The 22,621-nt window shown below is 47.9% G+C and overlaps 2 protein-coding genes across 3 annotated transcripts in view; one reads left to right on the top strand and one right to left on the bottom strand.

Moving 5' to 3' along the window:
• arfgef3 (ARFGEF family member 3) overlaps positions 1 to 22,621 on the bottom strand; it is a 140,757-nt gene that overhangs the window by 102,308 nt on the left and 15,828 nt on the right. For both annotated transcript variants that reach the window (XM_078557463.1, XM_078557464.1), the window contains exon 3: positions 17,587 to 17,668. In XM_078557463.1, coding sequence (XP_078413589.1) covers positions 17,587 to 17,668 — 82 coding nt within the window. The remainder of the gene's footprint in view (positions 1 to 17,586; positions 17,669 to 22,621) is intronic.
• Positions 1,156 to 8,464, top strand: LOC144690005 (endonuclease domain-containing 1 protein-like). Its single transcript, XM_078557537.1, has 2 exons — positions 1,156 to 2,229; positions 7,745 to 8,464. The coding sequence occupies exons 1-2, from the start codon at positions 1,930 to 1,932 to the stop codon at positions 8,462 to 8,464; spliced, it is 1,020 nt and encodes a 339-aa protein (XP_078413663.1). The 5' UTR covers positions 1,156 to 1,929.

Here is a 22,621-nt window from a genome sequence, read left to right as displayed (position 1 = left end):
GGGAAAATGCTGATGTACTGGTCCTGGTAGAAGAGTAATTCACTGAAACCGTTACACTTGTGACTGAACTGAATCACAAATTTCTTCAGTCCTTAGGGTAGCTTGAATTTCCAGTTTCTCTTTCCCTTTTGGTTATAAATTAACAATCCAAACCCACAACCGCACAAGCCCAACATCCACCTGCCCTGTCACCCCACCCCCTCCAACCCAGTGTGTGGCTTTGTCAATTTGCCAATTATGTCTTAAACTCTGTACTTTGCTGAATTGTTATCATAAGGAAGTTATTCCAAAGATTGGAAAATTTCTCAATAATCCTACTGACCTCACATATTAGAGATGCTCTGAGGCCGAGCCTAGTTAAACATTAATTAGCACCTCCAACTATCGGGAAGTGGAGTCTTGTTGGCTGACAAGCATTAGACAATTTTTAACAAAGAAATGAGTGACAACTCCAATGTCCGAGGGTAGTTTTGAAGGGGAAACCTTGAGCGGGAGAAGGTCCAGTTCAGAGCCAGCAGAGGTTAGTCTAAGAACGACTCGTTTGTGTGTGTGTGAGTGATGAGGGCAGCAGGGGGCAGAGGTTACTCGCTTTGAAGTTTGCCCTGTGAGTCTAATGGTCACTTGAGCGGTGCTGGATTTAACTGTGTCTCTCTCTGAAGCTTGTGTGCTCTGTAGAACTGGCCTGATGCTGCCGCAATGCTATGAAGCTGAGGAAAGCCGCCCCTGTAAGTGTTGGCATGAGAAGACACGAATATCAAAAACTTGCATTTAAATAGCATCTTTCATGACCTCAGGATGTCCCAAAGTGCTTTACAGCCAATGGGCGGAATTTAATGTTCCGCGGGCAGGCAAGCGCCTGACCCAAACGGACGTAAAATCGCGCGAGATGACATTGCAGTCGCACGATATTTCGCTCGGCAGGCGCGGAAGCCGGAAGCGCGCCCGCCGACAATTAAACGGGCAATTAAGCCCGTTAATGGCACAACCGCCTGCGATTTTTCGTGGCCCATCCAACCTTACGGTTGGCGGACGGGCGAATCGGCCAGGCGGCCTTTACATTTTTCAGGGGACCTCATCCAAGGGTGCGATGAAATCTCCGTTAGCAAATAAAATAAAAATGAATATCCGGGGACATCATTTTTTGTTTTTTTTTTTGATGAGGTTTGCTTTCAGGTGCTTGATTGTGACGCACGGACATTTGTTTTGCAGCTGTCTGGCCTCAGGGAGCTCCCTCGAAGCGCTCACCCGCGCCCGCTCTCTTCCTGCCCCACCTCGGCAGCGCTGAACTTTTCAGCCCGCGTTTCACGCCGTTAATAGGCCAGCCAGCGTGAAATTGTGATTGAGGAGGGTCCCATTTTGCGGCCGCTCTCTGGCCCCCCGCCGATCGCCCGTGCCCGACAAGGGGGCAAATTCCGGCCAATGAGTCAGTGTTGCGATGTGGACGACGTGGCAGCTCACCCACCACCTTCTCGAGGGCAACTAGGGATGGGGCAATAAATGCTGACCTGGCCAGCGACGCCCACGCCCCGAGAATGAATAAAGATAAAAAACCTCAGTGCTGAGACAGCGAGAGATACGACGCCCTAGTGTAACCTCTCCAGAGAAACAAGGAATAGAAACTCAGTCACAGGGGCCAACTATTTTTATTTGTCTGAAGATTATTACAGATAATTATTAAGGAAATTACAGAAACAGAAACCGTCACCGCCTCAATAACGAGGGGAATGAGTAGCACAGGCTGAGGAACACAACGTCTAATTTACACTGGACGTCGCACTGAGAACATCTTTCTCTAGGATTTCTGAGGGTTCGAGAGTCACCCTGTTTATAGAACTTTACGCAGCAAAACCAGAAAAGCAGAGAGAGTGAAATAGACGGATCCGCTCGCTGTCCATCCAGGAGTGGGACATCATTCTGTGGAGACTGGGCATGGGGACGGCGAGTCTGGCCTTATTCCTGCTCTTGCCAGTCCTCGATCCAGGGGCAGTGCAGGGGGAAGTGATCCAGGATTTGAATAGATGCAGCTGGTTCTTTCAGGGCAAGACGCCACCCCAGGGATTCGACACTCAAAACCGTATCAAAATCTGCCAGAGATACAAGAACCACTATCACTTTGTAACGCTGTACCGGACGGACCTGCGGATCCCGGTCTATTCCGCTTACAGGTATCCCTGCACCATGGGTGTTGACAAGAAGCAGAGACCCGATCCATGGTTTTATGAGCCACAGGTGAGTGTTTGTGACTGAACCATTCACCTTGTACCAGAAACAGTCCCATCGCTTCAGCATTCATTGCAAGGCAGTTCCAGTGAGCACCATTTATCACTGGGGTTTCTGAGGTTTCTCCATGTTGTTCATTGGGAGGTCAGGTCAGAATGAGAATTCACAAGTTCAGGGTAAATTATCTCATCATTGGTCACCAAGGAGAATACAGTTTGTGTTTTTCACCATTTCACTTGTTGGAAATTTACCGTAAAAGTATTTAAAATTCTGGAAGGACAGAGAGACTGTCAAAACTTGGATTTAGAGAGCGCCTTTCATCCCCTCGGGAAGTCTCAAAGGGCAAAGCAAGATCCCACAAATGTCATGACAGCAAAGGGTGAGATTTTAACTTAACTTCGAAATTCATTCGCTTTCATAGGGTAGAATCAAAGGGCAGGATTTTACCAGTCCCTGCTGGACATGTTTTCGTCTGGGGGTAGCGGGGGTGGGGGTGGGAGGGCACATAAAACAGGTTGGGTGGTCAGCCCAACACCTTCCCGCCCACTCCCAAGCTCATACCCACAATAGGCCAGGTGGGCAGGAAATGCCGGAAAATAAATAAATAACGAAGGGTCATTTTGGTTCGTTAACAGGCCTATTGACCTGAATAATACTCTGTCCACAGCATGACACAGTTGGCCTGGGAAGTCAGGTGGGGATGGGCAGGCTGGTTCTAAAGGCCAGCATGGACAAAGGGAAGTGTGGGTGGGGGCAGGGGGTAGGGGGGCACCACATTCAGGGGGTGCATTGCACGCATTGGGGACACAAGATATCACCACCCCCCCCCACCCCACCCCACACCAAACTCCATCCCTACCTCCTGTCTGACAGAACACTCCCCCAACCCCTCCCAACCCCTCCCTAGACTCTGCAATCTCTCCCCTACCCTAAGAACCTGGCACTTACCTTTCCAGGGCAGACTTGGGCTTTCGTCCTGCAGTCCCGGCAGTGCCCACCACTCAGCTCTGACGCTGCTAAGAGCGACGGAGCGGCCGGCCAATCGGATTGCCCGGCAGATCCCGCTGGCCGGATTCCTCCTGAGTGAGGAGCAGAACGGAGGGGGTGGTGGTGGTGCAGTACTGGCCTGGGGCGAGTTGGCTTTTGCTCGATATTACTTCCAGCGGGGGTTTGGGGGGTGGAGGGCAGCAGTCTGCCCTCCTGTAAGATGCAGCCCGTAGAATGGTTATAGCACAGAAGGAGACCATTCATCTAGTCCCACTCCCTGCCTTCCCCCTGTAGATTCTTTCACCAATCACCTTCAGTGTCCTCTGGTCCTCAATCCTTTCACCTATGGGAACAGCTCCTCCCCTTCTTCTCTGTCCAGACCCTCATGATTTTAAATACCTCTATCAAACTATGGGGGAATAATACAGCACCCCACCCCCGCCCCTCCGGTGTGTTTTTGGCGAGGAGGCGGGGTGACTGGCACATAAAATAGGTCGGGTCAGTAGTCCACTGCGTTAATGCCCACCCCCAGCCCAGTGCCCATAATACATTGGGCGGGTAAGACACCCACTAGGCTGCCCACACTTAAGCCTATTGAGGCCCTTCACTACCCAACTAAGTGGCAATTAAGAGCCTCAATCCTTCTCCGGTGCCATATCACATGAGGCAGTGGAAGGCCGGCAAGAGTGGGAAGGCCATTTTTTCACCAAAGTTGATAGTGAAAGGGGAGGAAGGAAGTTGGGGGGTTGTGGGGGGGTGGGGGGGGGACAGGGACAGAGGATGCCTCCTGGGGGGGGTGCCCTGTGCATATCAGGGACATCAACCTCTAAAGATGATACCACTCCGCTTTGTGCCACCCCATCTGGCTTCCAAAATCTGCATGCCACCCCCCCCCCCACCCCCTTCCAGCCCCCTCTCTAGGTTGCCCAATCCCTCTCCACCAAAGAAACCCCAGGCTCACCTTGACCGGCGTCCATGACACTTCTTCATGGGCCTCCTTGCAGTCCCAGCAGCGTCCACTATTGTCTCCTGGCGCTGCTGGGACTGCAGGAGCTCCCAGCCAATCAGGTTGGCTGACAGCTCTCAAGGGCAGGAGTTTCTTCCACTGGGAGGTGGAAGTCGACCCTCAGCTTGATATAAGGCCACCCACAGCGTGTTATCACTGCGGGGAGAGCTTTTTTTTAAAGTCGGTCAGTTTGTGGCTGAGTTTTATTCCAGGAGGGGGAAGCAATACTGCCCCCTGTAATAATCCTGCCCTCTGTAATTAAAGGGTGAAAATCAGGCCCAGTCACATTGAGTAACTGGCAGAAAATGAGCCCAATACTGACACAACACGAGCAGGCTTGAGGGACTGAATGGCTTATTCCTGCTGCTAATTTTTGTATTCCTGTGTACACTCTTTTTTCAATATGATGGATTCTTTTTATTCATTCAAGGGATGTGGGCATTGTTGGCTGGGCCAGCATTTATTGCCCATCCCGAATTGCCCTTAAGAAGGTGGTGGTGAGCTGCCTTCTTGAACCGCTGCAGTCCATGTGGTGTAGGTACACCCACAGTGCTGTTAGGGAGGGAGTTCCAGGATTTTGACCCAGCGACAGTGAAGGAACGGCGATATATTTCCAAGTCAGGTTGCTGAGTGGCTTGGAGGGGGACTTCCAGGTGGTGGTGTTGCCATGTGTCTGCTGCCCTTGTCCTTCTAGATGGTAGCGGTCGTGGGTCTGGAAGGTGTTAGCAAAGGAGCCTTGGCGAGGTGCTGCAGGGCATCTTGTTTATGGTATACATGACTGCCACAGTGTGTCAGTGCTGGGTGAAGAGAGTCAGGAGGCGAGTTACTCACTGCAGAATTCGCAGCCTCTGACTTGCTCTTGTAGCCGCAGTATTTATGTGGCTGGTCAAGTTAAGTTTCTGGTCAGTGGTAACTCCCCCCCCCGACCCCGGTAGGTTTGCCAGCCTCCCAGAATGGCCAGGAGTCTACCAGAGTCGGCGGCAATCTTCTGGTGGCCAAAGAAAGGAATCTGGGAGACCTTGAACCGCAACATCAGTGACAAAAGGGAGCAGGCGCACAGACCGGACTTTGCAAAGGCAGAGTTTTTGGCCTCCCTTGTGTGTGTGTGTGTGTGTTTGGTCTGCATCATCTTTACTGGTCGCTGACACTGCATGTGTGCATGTGGCTGCGCCCTCAGTGATTACAGTGTCACCAATCACAGCCCGATGGAGCGTTCAGACGCTCCAGCTCACCGGTGACTGGACGTGGCTGCTTCACTTGAGCTCGTGGAGAGTGCCACACTGCAGGGCTGGAGCTCTGGTTGGACGCTGCAGCTCCGGCCTGGGGCTTTTAGATGTTCCAGGGCCAGCCGGAGCCGGAGTTGGGAGTTTACAGGTAACGATGGGATCCTCCTTTACCCAGAACGGCCCAAGACCAGGGGTGAGGGCTTATCCACAGAATAACGTGCACGCCTGGTGTTAACAGTTAACTTCTCGCAACGAGACATTTTGGGTGCTGTAAGTGGTGAGTGTGGAGATTCAAAGCAGCTGTACGCAAGTGACAGTTGGTGAGTTTCAGCTTCCCGGCTGACTCGTGACCTGATTCCAACTTTAGGTCTAAAACCAATGCTGGAATTGCAAAGCAGCAGGTTTTATTTTAATGAAGAGAGGTTTGGGTCGGAGCCTCCTTGGCTAAGATGGCAAAACGCTTGTGCCCCCCTCTCCCTGACCCCCACAAGATATTGCTGTTTTTCCAGAGTTTTCAGACTACATTTTGGGCGTCTGTTCCCCATCAATGAAGTTTTTTGTTAAAAAAAAAACTGATGATCTCGTTAAGTTTTTAATCTGATGGGAAAGGTGTCAGCACACTTTGCGTAGTTGCCTACAGTAACCTGAGGCAGTTCTAATTAAATAAATTCAGTCTGGTTAAGTTACCAGGTTTCTACAGTTGCTGCCTTTTTCATTATCGGTCTCCTTTGCTTAACTTCTGAAAACTGTGGTCCCTGAACAGTTGTAAATCCAGAGGGAGTCCCTGAGTCCATCAGGTTTGTTTACTTTTCTGTAGCTGCTGACACCTAGCCTATTATTTAGGACGGAGATCCCTGGGAATGTATTTGCAAGCATTCCCAGGCCCCCTCATGTCACGGCTTTCCGTGACATCACTTCCATCGACGTTTCCCGGAACATGTCCAGTTGGAATTGGCAACTGTACCCCCCAAGGCTGTTGATAGCGGCGGATTCAGCGATGGTAATGCCACTGAATGTCAAAGGGAGCTGGTTAGGGCTCTCTCTTGTTGGAGATGGTCATTGCCTGGCACTCGTGTGGCACGAATGTTACTTGCCACTTATCAGCCCAAATCCAAATATTGTCCAGGTCTTGTTGCATATGGACATGGACTGCTTCAGTGATCTGAGGAGTCGCGAATGTTGCTGAACATTTGTGCAATCATCAGCGAACATCACGCTCTAATCTTATGTTGTCGGGGAGGTCATAGGTGAAGCAGCTAATGCTGGTTCAGCCGAGGACACTACCCTAAAGAACTCCTGCAGTGATGGCCTGCGCCTGAGCTGACTGACCTCCGACAGCCACCGCCATCTTCCTTTGCGCTGGGTATGAAGCCAACCAGTGGCGAGTTTTCCCCCTAATTCCCATTGACTCCAGTTTTGCTAGGGGTCTGGATACTACACTCAGTCAAATGCTGCCTTGATATCAAGGGCAGTCACTCTCACGTCACCTCTAGGATTCAGCTATTTTGGCCATGTTTAAACCGAGGCTGAAATGAGGGCAGGAGCTGAGCAGAACCCAAACTGAGCGTCAGTGAGAAGGTTTTGCTGAGTAAGCGCTGCTTGATAGCGCTGTTGACGATCCCTTCCATCACTTTGCTGATGATTGAGGGTAGACTGACGGGGAGGTAATTGGTTGGATTAGTTTGTCCTGTGTTTCAATAATAGGAGGGTAAAGAAAAGGACCAAGCCTGCAAATGACTTCAAAATAATAGAAAAGCCAAACAACGAATAATAATTTAACTAGATTTGGAAGGATTTATAATTCCCTACTAATCCTCTCCCACTCTGTTTTGTCCTCTAATACGCTCTTTAAAACCTACCTGTTTGACCAAGCTTTTGGTCACCTGTCTGAATATCTCTATGTGGCTCGGTGATTAATTTTATCTGACCGCACTCCTACCTTGGGGTATTTTACTACATTCAAAGTGCTACCTAAATAGAAGTTGTTGTTATCTGTTCTCCCCACAATAATTGAAAAACCTGCCAAAAGTTGCCAGCTATTATTGCAGGTGTGTTCCAATGGGTTACTCAGTTAAACATGAGGTAAGATGTCTTGTTTGTAAGGCTAAAAGAGAGAAAAAGATTAAAATTCACTCCCATTAACCACAACTTATTTTGTGGCCATGAGTAATTTTGTCCCTGTGCTGAGAATACCAGACTGATCTGTGAAAAGGGGATACGTTTGTTGGGGTTAATGAGCTTTTCCCTCTTGCTCATTTCTTAAATTGTGAATATTTCCTAATGTGTTATTTTATATTGGTTTTAGATTGACAATCCATGTGCCTCGGTGGAAATGATAAGCAGCAATGATATTTCCAGTGACAATCAGGCCGTGGATGCAGATTACCAGTTTTCAGGATATGATCGTGGCCATCTATGCCCCTATTCCTTTAATAGGAATGACAGTGCTACAGCCACCTGTACCCTCACTAATGCAGTCCCACAGAAGCACAAGGCCAATGTGAACTGGGCGAAAGAGGCAGAAAATATTGTTCGTAAGTTGGCAGTAGAATGTGACAAATCTGGCCGGTCGATGTACGTAGTGACAGGTTCAGCCAATTCCACCAACATCAAGGTGAAGAACAAGATCATGGTGCCCGAGGTAGCCTGGACTGCCCTTTGCTGCACCTCCCCACCAGACCAGAATAATGACCCCTGTCTAAATAACAACCTGCGGTCAGAGAGGAAGAATGTGATGATGTACGATAAAGACTTTTCTGCCGCATTCAGGAAAAGGATGATGCCAGAAGAGACCGGGGTCAGACTGACAGTCAGAGAGCTGCAGGGGCAATTGGGAGTGGGCAAGATGTTTGAGAGTTGCAGAGGAACAAGTGCAGATGATGAGGCAGAGACCTTCAAAGAGGTGACTATGTTGATCGAGGGAGAAGTGCCCGTAGAAAACAGAGGAGATTCGGTCAGCAGATGGTCATGGGTGTTTGCAGTAGTGTACTGCCTCCTTTCGGAGATGGGGCTGAATTGGGCTTAGTGGCTAAGGTTCGCAAACCTGCTATGAGTTCTCACCATAATGATATTTCAGTCTATTTAGTCTATCAATTGCGCTTGAATCACGGGGCGGGATTTTCCGGCCCCGACCCCAGCGGGCAAAGGTCAACGGCTCTCCAAATTTTCCCATCCCGCCCGCGAGGATGCCCCCCAGCGCTGGGGCCGGAATATCCCACCCATGGTCACATTGCTAGTGTCGCATTGCTAAGCACGTTACCCACTTAGAATGTGAACAGCGACTGCTCATCATCTCTCACAGTCAACAATTCATAGGATATAGGAACAGGAGGAGGCCATTCAGCCCCTCGAGCGTGTTGTGCCATTCAATTAGTTCATGTATCTCAACTCCATTTACCCGCTTGGTTCCATCGCCCTTAATACTCTTACCTAACAGAAAACCCTCAATTCCAGTTTTCAAATTTCCAATTGAGCCTCAGCCTCAGCAGCATTGCTGGGGGGGGCGCTGAGAGAGTTCCAGATTTCCGCTCCCCTTTGTCTGAAGAACTGCTTCCTGACATCACCCTTGAATGGCCTGGCTCCAATTTTAAGATCATTCTCCATGTTCTGGGCTCCCCCAACCAAAGGAAATGGTTTTTCTCCATCCACCCTATCAAATTATTAAACACCACAACTATATCACCCCTTATTCTTCTATGCTCAAGGGAATATGAGCCTAGCCAGTGTAACCTGTCCCTATAATTAAACTCTTTCCGTCTCTATTGAGCCTCCACTGTACCCCTTCCAAGGTCACTATCTTCTCCCTGAGGTGTGATGCCCAGAACTGAAGACAGGGCTCTAAATTGGTTCTATCCAAAACTTTATAGAACTGTAACATAACTTCCACCACATTGTACTAGCCCCTTGAGTTCAAGCCCATCACTCTGTTATAGATTCATAGGGCAGGACTTTCCCCTCGACGAGCGGGCGCGGTGGGCGGACCCGGGAACAGCCGTGAGATGGACCGCCACCCGCGATCGGGCTCTGACTGGCCAATTCACAGCCAGCGTGAGTCGCACACTCAGAACCTGGGCACTGCCGGGGTGGGAGTGGCAGGAGCGTGAGCCCCTGGAGTCAGCGCCCGCGGGCGGGTACGCTCAGCGAAAGGTCCCTGAAGTTTCAGAGCTGCCTCCGGGAGCTGAGGGAGTTTAGATATAAAAATAAACATTTTACAAATAATAAAACATGGCCCCCACCTGTCACTCAGTCACATGAAGAGGGACATGTTAAAAACATGAAGCTAAAAATTTTATATTGTTTTTTTTTTAGTAACAGTTGGAAACCTCATCCCGCCCGTGGATGAGGTTTCGTAAAAAATGCAAAGGCCGCCCGGTCTCTTCGCCCACCCGCTTGAGCGGCCAGTGAAAAATGCAAATTAATTCATTTCTTAAGGGCCTTAACGGGCCTCTTCATTGTCAGTGGGCGGGGCTGCCGCCTCTCACATGCACCCGCCGACCGAAACATCGCGAGAGTGCGCGATGATGTCGGGACACTCGCTCGGCATCATCGCACACACTATTTCACCCCCCCCCGTTCGGGTCAGGCACACGCCCACCTGTGAAACGGAAACTTCTGCCCATAGAATCATACAGCACAGAAGGAGGCCACTCGGCCAATTGCGTCCATGTCAGCTCTCTGTAAGAGCAACTCAGCTAGTCTCACAGTCCCATAGCCCTGAAAATATTTTCCCTTCTGATAATTATCCAATTCTCTTTTGAAAACCACAATTGACTCTGCCTCCACCACACTCTCAGACAGTGGGGGCAGTTCCTAACCACTCACTGCATCAGAATGTCCCCATTCTTCTTTTGCTAATCACTTTAAATCTGTGTCCTCTGGTTCTCAATCCTTCGGCCAATGGGAACTATTTCTCTCTATCGACTCTGTCTAGGCACACAGAGTAGGCACCTCATCTTCCGACTAGGCACTTTACAGTCTTCCAGACTTAATATTGAGTTCAACAATTTCAGATCATGAATTCTCTCCTCCATCCCCACCCCCTTTCCGATCCCCCTTTTTCCAATAATTTATAATTTTTTTACAACTATATTTTTTTCTTTTCCCTCCTATTTTTAAATTTATTTTGATCTATTATTTCATCTCCACCTTTTAGCCCATTTCGATCCCTTCCCCCCACACCACCCCCACTAGGGCCATCTGCCACTAGCTTGCTTCCCTTAATCTCCCCATTAGCACATCCTTTAGAAAATATCACCACCGTCAACACCCCTTTGTTGTTTTTCCTATGACATCTTTGGCAGTCTCTTCTTGGCCTCCACCTATCACTGGCCCCCTATCGAGCTCTCCTGTCCCACCCCCTTCTACCAGCTTATATTTCATCTCATTTCTATATGTCTTAGTTCTGATGAAGGGTCATACGGACTCGAAACATCAACTGTATCCCTCTCCGCAGATGCTGTCAGACCTGCTGAGTTTTTCCAGATATTTTTGTTTTTGTTCTAGATTTCCAGCATCCACAGTATTTTGCTTTTATCTTAGGCTTTTAATTTTTTGTGTACCTCTCCCCCAGCTCTTAGATTTCTGAAGTAGGATTCCATAATCTCACCAGTTACCTGCCATTGTTTCCCAAGACTCTGAAGGGATTCCTGGTGTTCATTTGCTGACAGGTTTACCCACCTTCTGACATTTTATGCTAAATCACTCAACAGTATACGTTAGCCACAGTGTAATTAAACCAAATGCAAGAAATTATTTCAGAAGACTTATCAACCAATTCAGAACCCCAGGTGGATGCTGTTCCCAAGTAGTTTACGCCCTCAAGGGATTTTTTTTCCCCGAATCATAGGATCTTTTCCCTCTCTCACTCATGGACTCTGTTCTCCATCAATCTACAATTTCAGATATTCTTGTTCCCAATATCTCCAAAGAGGTCTCTCCCAGTGCAATCCAAATTCTAACCCAACCTACAGTCCGAGAAAATGTATTTGCCAAATATCCTAAGTTACTGAAGACTGTTTCTCTATCTGTGTCACAGTAACGGAGTATAGGTCTTGTTAAAGAGTATTTTTGGTAAAGGACTTTGATGTTCTGTAACAAACTGTCCTTCGATGCAAAGCAGGCTTCACTTCCCTTTCCAGAGGATTCACTTCTGTCAACTGAACCATTGTGTTGCTCCTCACTGAGATATTTCCAACCTTTAAAAAAAAATTCATTCAGGGGATGTGGTGGTCATTGACAAGGCCAGCAATTTTATTGCCCATCCCTAACTGCCCTTGAGAGAGGGGTGGTGAGCCACCTTCTTGAACCGCTGCAGTCCATGCGGTGTAGGTACACCCACAGTGCTGTTAGGAAGGGAGCTCCAGGATTTTGACCCAGCGGCAGTGAAGGAACGGCTGATATATTTCCAAGTCAGGATGGTGAGTGGCTTGGAGGGGAATTTACAGGTAGTGGTGCTCCGAAGCGTCAGCTGAACTTGTCCCTCTAAGTGGTAGAGATCGCAGATTTGGAAGGTGCTGTCAAAGGAACCTTGGTGAGTTGCTGCAAAGCTTCTTGTAGGCGGTACGCACTGCTGCCACTGTGCGTAGCTGGTGAAGGGAGTGGATGTTGAAGGTGGTGGATGGGGTGCCAATCAACTAAGCTGCTTTGTCCTGGATGGTGTCGAGCTTCTTGAGTGTTGTTGGAGCTGCACTCATCCAGGCAAGTGGAGAGTATTCCATCACTCTCCTGGCTTGTGCCTTGTAGATGGTGGACAGAATTCCTAGCCTCTGACCTCCTCTTGCAGCCACTGTATTTATATGGCTAGTCCAGTTCAGTTTCTGGTCAGTGGTGACCTCCAGGATGTTGATAGTGGGGAATTCAGTGATGGTAATGCCGTTGAATGTCAAGGGGTGATGCTTAGATTCTCTCTTGTTGGAGATGGTCATTCCCTGGCACTTGTGTGGTGTGAATGTTACTTGCCACTTGTCAGCCCAAGCCTGGATATTATCCAGGTCTTGTTGCATTTGGACATGGACTACTTCAGTATCTGAGGAGTCACAAATGGTGCTGAACATTGTGTAATCATCAGTGAACATCCCCACTTCTGACCTCATGATGGTGGGAAGGTCGTTGATGAAGCAGCTAAAGATGGTTGGGCCGAGGACACTACCCTGAGGAACTCCTGCAGTGATGTCCTGGAGCGCAGATGATTGACCTCCAACAACCACAATCATCTTCCTTTGTGCTAGGTATGACTCCAACCAGTGGAGAGTTCTCCCCCCCGTTCCCATTGACTCCAGTTTTGCTAGGGCTCCTTGATGCCACACTCGGTCAAATACTGACTTGATGTCAAGGCCAGTCACTCTCACCTCACCTCTGAAGTTCAACTCTTTTGTCCATGTTTGAACCAAGGCTGTAACGAGGTCAGTTCTATGAGGTCTCATTGGAAGTCTACTTTTGGTCAACAGATTTAACTTTGTCAATTCTAGATTCTGGCCCATATCTATCCACTCGAGTGAACTATCATTTTAATAAGGGATTTGACTAGACAGGATTCTCTATTGGGAGTTTGCCCAGCCAAATCAGAAGGTTTCTCTGGAAGATCAGAAACCAGGTACAGTAAATAGGACTGTGAGAATTGGTAAAATAAGACTTAAATATATTTCACAGTGCAGAGGAGACAAGTGCAGACAAAGTTAACATAGTTACTGCACGGCGGGTGGTCAGTACTCCATTAAAAGAAGATAAGGTCTGGGACCTAAAGCATAACACTGGCATAGAGTTGAGTATACCCGGCAATTTGTCTCCTTCATCGCTAGTGAACGTTTAGGGGATTTAATCTTCCACTCTTTCGGTGGAAGTGGGAATAATGTATGGTCACAAAGGTTGCGCGAGTTCTCCCACATAGAACATAGGAAATGGGTGCAGGAATAGGCCATTTGGCCCCTCATGCCAGCTCTACCATTCACTAAGACCCTGGCTGATACGATTGTGGCCTTAACTCCACTTTCCTGCCTGTCCCTTCACCCACAGCCCCCCGCAACCCCCCTCATAACGTTCGAGTCTCTTGCAGATCCAACTCAGTGAAATGACAAGATAGAGTATTGTGCTATATTCCCACTCTCTCCATCCATATGGGACTGATTGCTGGAGCCTCCACACAAGAGCCCCATTTCAGGACAGAGAAAGGTGTGTCGTCTGAAAGGAAGCAACAAGGACTAATATCCTGGAAGGTTATCAAATTGGAATTAATCAGAAGGGTAGCGTCCAATGCGGAAGGGATTTATGATCCCTTGAGCTTGCTTTCATTTTCTTTGTACAATTTTGAATGCTTTTATCAATGAATTAAAAATGAATTAAAGCTAAAGTGTAAATTGATCCATTAGATGCATTAGGCAATAGCTCATCACCTTATCATTTTTACTCTGATTAAGGAACTGATGTGATTTGATTAATCGGTTTGTGTGTAACTGCTAGTTATTCACTGATGCTGTTGCTTTACTTTTTGTGTAGCTTATATGTTTATGCAGAAACTTTACACTGTCAGATTTTGGTAGGAATAGATTTGTATGCATAGAATTTGTCCTTTTGATTAATGAACGATCTTACTATTATTTTGTATGTACCGTGAATTTTACTAATGTATAGTCTGCATGAGCGATGATGTGACAAATTTGCTAACACCTGCTCAACCACTGTAACCCAGGGAAACAGCTGCAGAAACTCCAGAAATAACAGCTACATAAATACTGAAAATTGAGACAGCGTTGTGAATGCCGTGATGTTACCGATTAATTTTAATTGTGTTATTGTGAAACCTGTCACAGTAAAAATGTTGCTGCCTCTGTGATCGATTATCTTGACCAGCAGCAAAAGGGCTCAAATGGGAACTGAATCCTTCACCTTTGAAATTAACACTTCCCTTTCCAAAAGGCCAACACGAATATCAGCAAAGTATGCGTTCTCAGTAAAGTGAGCTGGATCAACAACAGAGCTGACAGGAGGAGACAGAGCTTAATCAAAGATTAACTTACTTAGTCAGGAACTGGTTAGTCTGGGAGAGAGTGACAGTAATGGGTTAGTCTGGGATTGAGTGACAGTAATGGGTTAATCTGGGAGAGAGTGACAGTAATGGGTTAATCTGGGAGAGAGTGACAGTAATGGGTTAATCTGTGAGAGAGTGACAGTAATGGGTTAATCTGGGAGAGAGTGACAGTAATGGGTTAATCTGGGAGAGAGTGACAGTGATGGGTTAATCTGTGAGAGAGTGACAGTAATGGGTTAATCTGGGAGAGAGTGACAGTAATGGGTTAATCTGGGAGAGAGTGACAGTAATGGGTTAATCTGTGAGAGAGTGACAGTAATGGGTTAATCTGGGAGAGAGTGACAGTAATGGGTTAATCTGTGAGAGAGTGACAGTAACAGGTTAGTCTAGGAGTGAGCGACAGTAACAGGTTAGTCTGGGAGTGAGTGACAGTAATGGGTTAATCTGGGAGAGAGTGACAGTAATGGGTTAATCTGGGAGAGAGTGACAGTAATGGGTTAATCTGTGAGAGAGTGACAGTAATGGGTTAATCTGGGAGAGAGTGACAGTAATGGGTTAATCTGTGAGAGTGACAGTAACAGGTTAGTCTAGGAGTGAGCGACAGTAACAGGTTAGTCTGGGAGTGAGTGACAGTAATGGGTTAATCTGTGAGAGAGTGACAGTAACAGGTTAGTCTAGGAGTGAGCGACAGTAACAGGTTAGTCTGGGAGTGAGTGACAGTAATGGGTTAATCTGGGAGAGAGTGACAGTAACAGGTTAGTCTAGGAGTGAGCGACAGTAACGGGTTTGTCTGGGAGTGAGTGACAGTAATGGGTTAGTCTGAGAGTGAGTGACAGTGATGGGTTAGTCTGAGAGTGAGTGACAGTGATGGGTTAGTCTGAGAGTGAGTGACAGTGATGGGTTACTCTGAGAGTGAGTGACAGTGATGGGTTAGTCTGAGAGTGAGTGACAGTGATGGGTTAGTCTGAGAGTGAGTGACAGTGATGGGTTAGTCTGAGAGTGAGTGACAGTAATGGATTAGTCTGGGAGTGAGTGACAGTAATGGGTTAGTCTGAGAGTGAGTAACAGTGATGGGTTAGTCTGGGAGTGAGTGACAGTGATGGGTTAGTCTGAGAGTGAGTGACAGTGATGGGTTAGTCTGGGAGTGAGTGACTGTGATGGGTTAGTCTGGGAGTGAGTGACAGTGATGGGTTAGTCTGAGAGTGAGTGACAGTGATGGGTTAGTCTGGGAGTGAGTGACTGTGATGGGTTAGTCTGAGAGTGACTGACAGTGATGGGTTAGTCTGAGAGTGAGTGACAGTGATGGATTAGTCCGGGAGTGAGTGACAGTGATGGGTTAGTCTGAGAGTGAGTGACAGTGATGGGTTAGTCCGAGAGTGAGTGACAGTGGTGGGTTAGTCTGAGAGTGAGTGACAGTGATGGGTTAGTCCGAGAGTGAGTGACAGTGATGGGTTAGTCTGAGAGTGAGTGACAGTGATGGGTTAGTCTGAGAGTGAGTGACAGTGATGGGTTAGTCTGAGAGTGAGTGACAGTGATGGGTTAGTCTGGGAGTGAGTGACAGTGATGGGTTAGTCTGAGAGTGAGTGACAGTGATGGGTTAGTCTGGGAGTGAGTGACTGTGATGGGTTAGTCTGGGAGTGAGTGACAGTGATGGGTTAGTCTGAGAGTGAGTGACAGTGATGGGTTAGTCTGGGAGTGAGTGACTGTGATGGGTTAGTCTGGGAGTGAGTGACAGTGATGGGTTAGTCTGAGAGTGAGTGACAGTGATGGGCTAGTCTGGGATTGAGTGACAGTGATGGATTAGTCTGAGAGTGAGTGACAGTGATGGGTTAGTCTGGGAGTGAGTGACAGTGATGGGTTAGTCCGAGAGTGAGTGACAGTGATGGGTTACTCTGAGAGTGAGTGACAGTGATGGGTTAGTCTGGGAGTGAGTGACTGTGATGGGTTAGTCTGAGAGTGACTGACAGTGATGGGTTAGTCTGAGAGTGAGTGACAGTGATGGATTAGTCCGGGAGTGAGTGACAGTGATGGGTTAGTCTGAGAGTGAGTGACAGTGATGGGTTAGTCCGAGAGTGAGTGACAGTGGTGGGTTAGTCTGAGAGTGAGTGACAGTGATGGGTTAGTCCGAGAGTGAGTGACAGTGATGGGTTAGTCTGAGAGTGAGTGACAGTGATGGGTTAGTCTGAGAGTGACAGTGATGGATTAGTCTGAGAGTGACAGTGATGGGTTAGTCTGAGAGTGACAGTGATGGATTAGTCTGAGAGTGACAGTGATGGGTTAGTCTGACAGCGAGTGACAGTGATGGGTTAGTCTGAGAGTGAGTGACAGTGACGGGTTAGTCTGAGAGTGACAGTGACGGGTTAGTCTGAGAGTGAGTGACAGTGATGGGTTAGTCCGAGAGTGAGTGACAGTGATGGGTTAGTCTGAGAGTGAGTGACAGTGACGGGTTAGTCTGGGAGTGAGTGACAGTGATGGGTTAGTCTGGGAGTGAGTGACAGTACTCACAATGAGTGACCGCTTTCCGGAACATCTCCGTTCAGTCCACAAACATGACCCTGAGCTGTCCGTCACCTGTCGTTTTAATTCTCCACCTTGCCCTCACACTGACCTCTCTGTCCTGGGCCTCCTGCAGTCTTCCAATAAAGCTCAACGCAAACTGAAGGAAGAGCATCTCACCTTTCGATTACACACTTTACAGCCTTCCAGACTCGACAATGAAGTCAACAATTTCAGCCGGCAATCTCTGCCCTCATTTTGTTTTCTTTTTTTCTTCACAAGGTTGGGTTTTCTCCTTGTTTTTGCTATCGGACAGCAGCTGATCATCATTCCGCCAATCCCACCTCCTCTAGGCACACCTTTTGTTCCTTTACTCATCCCTTTCCCACACCTTTGGCCTTTCACCACCAACCCTTTTGTCATTTAATCTCTCCATCCCTCCGCCCTTATCACAGATCTTCTCTCTGTTTATTTTGCACCCCCACCGCACCCCCCCACCACCCCCCCCAACAACCACCCCTCCCCCCGCCCACCTCACCCTACCTCTCACTTGCTGAAAACATTTCTAACTTTTCCAAGTTTTGATGAAAGGTAACGGAGCCCCTTTAAGATGAAGCATCAGTACCAACCTGCATTCCCGCTAACGCATGCTGGGCTAGTTTGACATTCTTCGATTCCAAAGCCAACTTCAGGGGAACCAGGCATTGCTCCCTAATAGGAAGATACGAGGGAAATAAGTCAAAAACTTTCAATAATCCAGGCTATCTTATTATAAAACTATACTTCCATTTATATAGCACCTTTCTTTACCCCAGGAAGTTCCAACTCTACTTCTGAAGTGCAGTTGCCGCTGTAATATAGGAAAGGCAGCGGTCGACACGTGCACAGTAAGATCTCACAAACAGCAATGTGATCACAACCCCAGGTAACCTGCTTTAATGACTTAGTGATCGAGCGACAGATATCGATCGGCCAGCACACCAGGGAGAGCTCCCCTGATCTTCACTGAAACACGGTCACAGTGACACAACCACCCAGGGCCTCAGCGCCACAGCTCATCTGAAAGGCCGCCTCTCTGGCAGCGCGGCACACCCTCAGCACTGCACTGGAGTTTCAGCACGGGCGCTACGCTCAAGTCTCTGGAGTGGGGTTGAGAGTGCTACCCACCAAGTCACAGCAAGGCATGACCTTGTCCTTTGGCATTGAATACGGTGCAAGGAATGGTAATAACATGTAATATCATGTGTGCCCATCAGAGGGAGCCAGTCATTGATGAATTGGTGCCAATCGATTGAACTCTTGGCTAATATATGCGATTGCATAAATTGAGGTGTTTCTTTCATCTTGTTGTTAATACATAATCTGATTTTGGAAAATCAAAATCTATCTGAATCTTCTGCCACTTGTTCTATCCCACTCAGCATTGCTCTCAGTCTGTCCACTGTAGGTCATGGGGATAATCTTCTGGTTTGTATTGGTGCATTGGTGTTACTATATAAATTTCCTCCAAGGCCTGTCCCTACCTATCTTGGTCCCCACCTCCAGCCCTACAACCCTCCGAGATCTCTGCGCTCCGCCAATGCTGGCCTCGTGCGAAACCCCGATTTTCATCGCTCCTACATTGGCGGCCTGTGTCTTCAGCTGCCTGGGCCCTAGACTCTAGAATTCCCTCCCCAAACCTCTCCGCCTCTCTCTCTCTCTCCTCCTTAAAACTTAACTCTTCACCTGTCCTAATGTGTCGGTGTTCAAATTTTGTTGGGTAAAGCTTCTGGGAAGGACCTTGGGACATTTTTACTACGTTAAAGGCACTATATAAATACGAACGGATGTTATTTTGTGTGGGCAATTTCACAACTACGCTATTTAGAAATAAGTTAATAGCCTTTTTTTCCTTCATTCTTTCAAGGGATGAGGGCGTCACTGGCAAGGCCAGCATTAGTTGCCCATCCCTAATTTTTTTTTAAATGTACTTTATTCATAGAATATCTGGAAGAACATTACAAAACATTTCTAAATGGCCATCATAAAAAGTACAATCAGATTCAACTTTTACACATGGATCACGAGGTGCATCAATACCATCAATGAATATTACAATGCTTTCAATATGGTCATTAGACAGTCAGACAGTGCAATGGGATTGGAGTTATCAACTTACATCATGTTGCACTCTGAGGTGCTTCAATACAATTATAATACAACTAGTATTCAATGCAGACATTCATTGTGAGCCATACAGCCCGAGGGGTCTATACAGTTCCCAGCCCCTCGGTGCACTGTGGCAGAAAGGTCTTAGACAGCGACCTTTCCCCATTGCGCCTTTGCAGCGGCTACCCCAAGCTTTAGTGCGTCCCTCAGCACGTAGTCCTGGACCTTGGAATGTGCCAGTCTGCAACACTCGGTCGGGGACAACTCTTTGCGCTGGAAGACCAACAAGCTTCGGGCAGACCAAAGAGCATCTTTCACCGAGTTGATGATCCCATCCCTAATTGCCCTTGAACTGAGTGGTTGCTAGGCCATTGTAAAAGGCAGTTAAGAGTCAATCACGTTGATGTGGGTCTGGAGTCACATGTAGGCCAGACCAGGTAAGGATGGCAGATCTCCTTCCCTAAAGGGCGTTAGTGAACCAGATGGGTTTTTAACAACAATTGATGATAGTTGTCATGATCACCATTACTGAGACTAGTTAACTGAATTGAAATTCCACCAGCTGCCATGGTTGGATTTGAACCCATGTCCCTGGAGCATCACGTGGGCCTCGAGATTACTAGACCAGTAACATTATCATTATGTCAGGTAGGGGTAAGATTTAACTAGACCAATGATGTTCCCACAGTCACATGGTCTGCTTGACAGGAACCTGGCCTGACTCTCTTACAATGTGGAGGGCATCGATGAACTAAACCCTTCCAGTGACAGTGCCTTCAGTGGTCAGACCAGGTAATGGCAACAGATTTCCTTCCATAAAGGGACATTAGTGCAACAGATATTCAATAGTAGTTGTCATGGTTGCCATTACTTAAACTGGCTTTATGTTCCAGGTTTATGAACTGAATTTTAAACCCCACCAGCAGCTGTGATGGGATTTGAACCCTTGCCCCCCAGTGACATGCCATTACGCCACCTACCTCCGGCGGTATTGCTCCAATGCGTGAGAGGGTTGTGCCAATCTGAACCAAGAGAATGGACAGAACGAGACTAGCCAGGGAGTCTGCTCCATTCATCCCCTGGTAACCAGGCCAAACGACCCCTTCACACCGCCAACAATACTCCACTCACACCAGCAACCATGTCATCTCCCAGAAGTAGCAAAAAATAATCGGGGCAGTTCAGGGAAAAAAACAGTTTGGTGAAATCCCCTTCTAACTCCCAACATCATTGTGAGGATTTCATGAATCACTTTGCAATGGTACAATTTCCCTCGGGATTTTCAGATCCCAACTGCGCAGTTGGCAGAAAGTTTTTGCCAATTCTCCACCCCCTCCACCCCGCCCCCCCGCTCCCGGTTTCTGAGTCTCCCTGCTTCATTTTCAATGGTCCAATACTATGGCTACAAGAGCAGGTCAGAGACTGGTAATTCTGCAGCAAATAACTCACCTCCTGACTCCCCAAAGCCAGTCCATCATCTACCAGGCACAAGTCAGGAATGTGGTGGAATACTCTCCACTCGCCTGGATGAGCGCAGCCCCCACAAGACTGAAGATGTTCGACATCATCCAGACAAAGCAGCTTCATTGGCGCCCCATCCTCCACCTTAAACATTCTCTCCCTCCACCACCGACGCACAGCGGCAGCAGTGTGTGTACCAGCTACAAGATGCACTGCAGCAACTCGCGAAAGCTCCTTCAACAGCACCTTCCAAACCCGCAACCTCTCCCACCTAGAGGGACAAGGGCAGCAGACAAAAACAGAAAATGCTGGAAAAGCTCAGCAGGTCTGGCAGCATCTGTGGAGAGAGAAACAGAGTTAACGTTTCGAGTCCGTATGACCCTTCTTCACTTCTGAAACCCTTGTTTCAGATTCCAGCATTCGCAGTATTTTGCTTTCATCTAAGGGCAGCAGACGCACGGGAACACCTCCACCTGGAAATTCCCCTCCAAACCACAGACCATCCTGACTTGGAAATATATCGCCGTTCCTTCACTGGCTCTGGGTCAAAATCTCGGAACTCCCTCCCTAACAGCACTGCGGGTGTACCTACACCACGTGGACTGCAGCGGCTCAAGAAGGCAGCTCACCACCACCTTCTCAAGGGTGATTAGAGATGAGCAATAAATGTTGGATTAGCCAGCAACACCCACAACCCAAAAATAAAAAAAACCAGCCTGTTCCTGGTCCTCTGCTGACATCACACTTGCAGCCAGTTCCTCAAAGGTTTGGAAAAACCACTCCAACCTTCCCTCTGCACAACAGCAAGGCTGAGGTGGAACAGCTTAGAGTGCAGTGAGGCAGAGGGTGTAAAGCCCACCTATACCACGCTTTCACTCCTTCCTAGTGCAGCCCCTCACCCAATACCAACCGTGAAAATCCAAAGTACAGAACATGCGGGGGGGGGGGATTAACTAATGTTTAGAAACATACTGAGCTGAGACGCAATGGCTCATCACAGCCACAAATACTCAACCACAGGAAATCTCTCTCACAATGACACGTGTGAACAGGGCAAGGCAGGAAGACGGGACTGGTGACTGGGCATTCAGGAAAAATGGCTGTCAGCAACACCTCAGAACCTTTCCCAGCTGGTGGTGATTCATTGCGTGTGGGTTTATAAAAGTTACTGAAGCATGATGTTCACAACCACCCATTGGGAAGGGTCGTAGGAAGAAAGCTACTTCATCGAAACCAGGAAAATCAATGAGTTTTAAATGCACTTATGAGTCATGTCAATGGATTGTGCCTCATGGCTGTTGTGGGTTCCAACTGCCAAACTCAGGCATTATTATCCACGGATCTCATACCAACCCTAAGTGCTTTACCCCTCCTCCTCTTTGAGTTGTGGGTTCTGGGCGTTGTTGATACTGTTCAGCTAGTCACGTCTATCTGACTGAACCCAACTGGTTCACTGATCTCCTTTTAAAGGGAAGGAAGCCTGTCGTCCATTTCTGTTCTGGTCTACTTGTGACTCCCTAGCAATAGAAATGGACAATAAATGTCGGCCTTTAAAACAACACCAGACCCCGAGGGTGAATAATAATGGAAAAGAATGGCCTTACAAGCAACTATTTGTTCATCACCAGAATGATATCAGTACAGACATTAGCAGATCAGCACGTCTTGCTGTGCATTTTCTTACTCTTTCAAGGGATGTGGGTGCCACTGGCTAGGTCAGCGTTTACTGCCCATTCTTAATTGCCCTGGAGAAGGTGGTGGTGAGCCGCCTTCTTGAGTCACTGCAGACCCATGTGGTGTAGGAACACCCACAGTGCTGTTAGAAAGGGAAAATGTCAGATGGCCTGTCCTGTTTCATTTCTTTCTTTAGACTTAGTAGTGGTTTGATATAACTGAGTAGCGTGCTAGGCAATTAAAGGGTCGACCACATTGTTGGGGGTCTGGAGTCACATGTAGGCCAGACCAGGTAAGGATGGCAGATTTCCTTCCCTAAAGGACATTAGTGAACCAGATGGGTTTTTATGATAATCGACAATGGTTTCATGGTCACTATGA

This window comes from Cetorhinus maximus, chromosome 14 (genome assembly GCF_964194155.1).
Source record: "Cetorhinus maximus chromosome 14, sCetMax3.hap1.1, whole genome shotgun sequence".
Taxonomy (NCBI): Eukaryota; Metazoa; Chordata; class Chondrichthyes; order Lamniformes; family Cetorhinidae; genus Cetorhinus; species Cetorhinus maximus.
Note: the sequence above shows the minus strand (reverse complement) of the source record. Positions and strands in the feature narration are given on the sequence as shown.